The sequence below is a fragment of the Amblyomma americanum genome, chromosome 2, assembly GCF_052857255.1.
Source record: "Amblyomma americanum isolate KBUSLIRL-KWMA chromosome 2, ASM5285725v1, whole genome shotgun sequence".
Lineage (NCBI taxonomy): Eukaryota > Metazoa > Arthropoda > Arachnida > Ixodida > Ixodidae > Amblyomma > Amblyomma americanum.
In genome coordinates, this window is record NC_135498.1 from 127,282,518 (window position 1) to 127,285,096 (window position 2,579).

General features: G+C 50.0%; 1 protein-coding gene across 1 annotated transcript; it reads right to left on the minus strand.

Annotated features, from left to right (window-relative positions):
* Nucleotides 1–219: 219 nt before the first annotated feature.
* Nucleotides 220–921, minus strand: LOC144120065 (uncharacterized). The gene has a single exon (XM_077652534.1). The coding sequence runs from the start codon at nucleotides 919–921 to the stop codon at nucleotides 220–222; it is 702 nt and encodes a 233-aa protein (XP_077508660.1).
* Nucleotides 922–2,579: the final 1,658 nt, after the last annotated feature.

Below are 2,579 nucleotides of genomic sequence, written 5' to 3' on the forward strand. Positions count from 1 at the left end.
TCTGAATTTCTTGCCATTTATCACCACGTACCGCAAGTAGGGATCTAGAAATTTAAGGTTTTCCTCCGGGTCTCGCATGCACGCGAACGCTATCTTTTGCTGTTTGCAGTTAAATGAGATGGGACCCTCCTTGTTGAAATTATAGCAGACAATGGGCTTTCGCACTTCCAATGCGCGAGCTGCTGTTGCCTGCTGTTTCGGCGAATCGTTTGATTTGGGTCACTCAATCTTTTTTTCGCTACCACATCCTTTTGATCCTGCGTCCTCTTTTCGGTGATCCCGGCATGATGGTGGCACCCTTTGGTCGGGGATTCTCTTTAAATAGGCTTCTCCCTTTCCTAACCTGTTATCGTACCCTGCCTTACTTTGGAGGTTTTCGCGAACATAATACTCGTCTGCGAGCTGTGCCGCTTTGTCTAGGTCTATATCCTTTAGCCTATCTTGAAGCCATATCCTCAGATCTTCTGGAATCGCGCTATAGTACTGCTCTAGTGTGATGCACCCCAGTACATTGTCATGACTGCCGTGCACTTCAGGGGTCTTAAGCCACTCGTCTACGTGGACTTTAAGCCGGTACGCGAAGTCAGTTTGTGACTCTCCGCCTTTCTTTGCCTGCCTGAATCGTTGCCAAAAGGCTTCAGCAGAAAGCCGGTACTTTTTAAGCAGTGCGCTCTTTACCTTCTCGTAGTCATCACTCTCTCCCCGTGTGAGGCGAGCCACCACTTCGGCCGCCTCGCACGGAAGGAGAAGAAGTAACTTCTCCGACCAAGCGCTCTTGTCGATGTGCACCTCCCCGCATGCACGTTCGAAATTTACCAAAAAGAGTGCAGTATCTCCTCCCACGCGGTATGGTGAGACGAGATCCTGCAATCTCTGCCTCCCTTGCTCCTCTACTGAACCCACAGGGCTAAGACGCGCCATATTCCCTCCGTTCGACGCGATTTCGAGCTCCATTTTTCGAGCATGTTCTCTCGCTTTTTCCTCTGCCTCACGGACCTCCCGTCTCTCTTGGGCCAACCGAAGCTCTTCTTTTTTTTTCTGCTCGAACGACACCCGTCTTTCCTGAGCCAACTGAAGCTCTTATATTTCTTTCCGCTCGCACAACCCACGTCTTTTCTGCTCTTCTTTGCGCCCAACAATCGTTTCCCAAGCCTCGTCGACCTCCGCAACAGTCACCTCCTCCTGCCGCATAGCCTCGAGAATTTCTTTTTTTCTTTTCGCAGAACGTAGCGAAATCCCAAGTTCCTGACAAATTTTTAGCAGCTCCTGCACATTTAACTTCTCCATAATGAGTTCCATTATGCGTTAGCAAGCCCACTGAAACAAAAGTTCTAGATTGAAGCGAGCAGAACAGTTTCCCGAAATCAATTTCCCAGACAACAGGAATACGCACCTAGCATCTGCCTGTGCTAGTATGGTCTGGCGAAATGAACGGAAAACATTGGGCACTCACCCTGCCAAGGTATATAGCTGACACCCGTCAGTTCTGTAGCTGCCGAGGTCCGTTGGAGATTGTAACTTCACGCGGACGTCCCACAGCTGCCATCCAGTTGTTGGGATTCAGGTAGCGTGGCTGGGTCGGAGAAGAGACGAGGATGATCGGAGGAAGAAAACTTTGAAAACTTTATACAAAGACTATTTACATAATGTACAAGTAAGGGAAACGTAAGGGAAACGTAAAGGGAGATTCTTAGCGGTCGGGAGTCTCTCCCAGCAAAGGGTATCTCTCAGGAGGGTGTGGTGGGGGGGGGGGGGCTTCTGGTACTGAACCAGCAGCTTGTTAAATACTCTCCATGTTCCCCAAATCCCCAGCTGGGGAATACAGTTCGAAGAATGATGTCCAATCAAACGATGGCACTGATGGTACCACTCACGACAGGGCGGCCCTGATGTTCTCCCCCATCTGGATCGATAGAAAAGGAACAGGACCCGGTCACGTTGTCACCCACACGGGCTCTAAGTGGGCGTGGTGACTTCTGGAGTGGGCTGTAATTTGGACTGTACTGTGGACTACGTGGAGTGAATGTGTGCGTAGATGGTGACTGCGGGAGTGGAAGATGTGCTATTATAAGTGACTGTGCGCATAACGCGGTAGATCCGACAGGTTTTAGGAGATTATTAACATATTAGTGACGCTATGGTAGAGCGATTGCCGGCAGAATAAGCAAGGGTAATCCCACCTGTAGCATTCAACACCTTAACTCAATTCATTACTATCGGGTATAGTAGTGTGCGAGTTTGGAGCCTGCACCAGAAAGTTGATTGCGTGGTGGATAGCAATGGGTGATGTGCGTACATCTTTCTGTTGTAGCAGTAGTGTACAATGTCTCTGAAGTTTATTAGGCACTCCCCTTCGATGGAGGCGGTGGGTTGCTCTCCTGCCTAGAGTAGTGCAACCCCTCGTTTCCGGGTAGGCCCGCATGGGCTGGTTCCCAGATGTGCGTTACGGTTCTGGTGTACGTCCATCGCCTGAGTATGCTGCTGGTTTGACGAGAGATGCGTCCGGTGCTAAAATTTAGGATGGCTGTTTGCGAATCCGATGTAATTTTGGTGGCGGCCGAGTAGGAGATGGCTAGAGC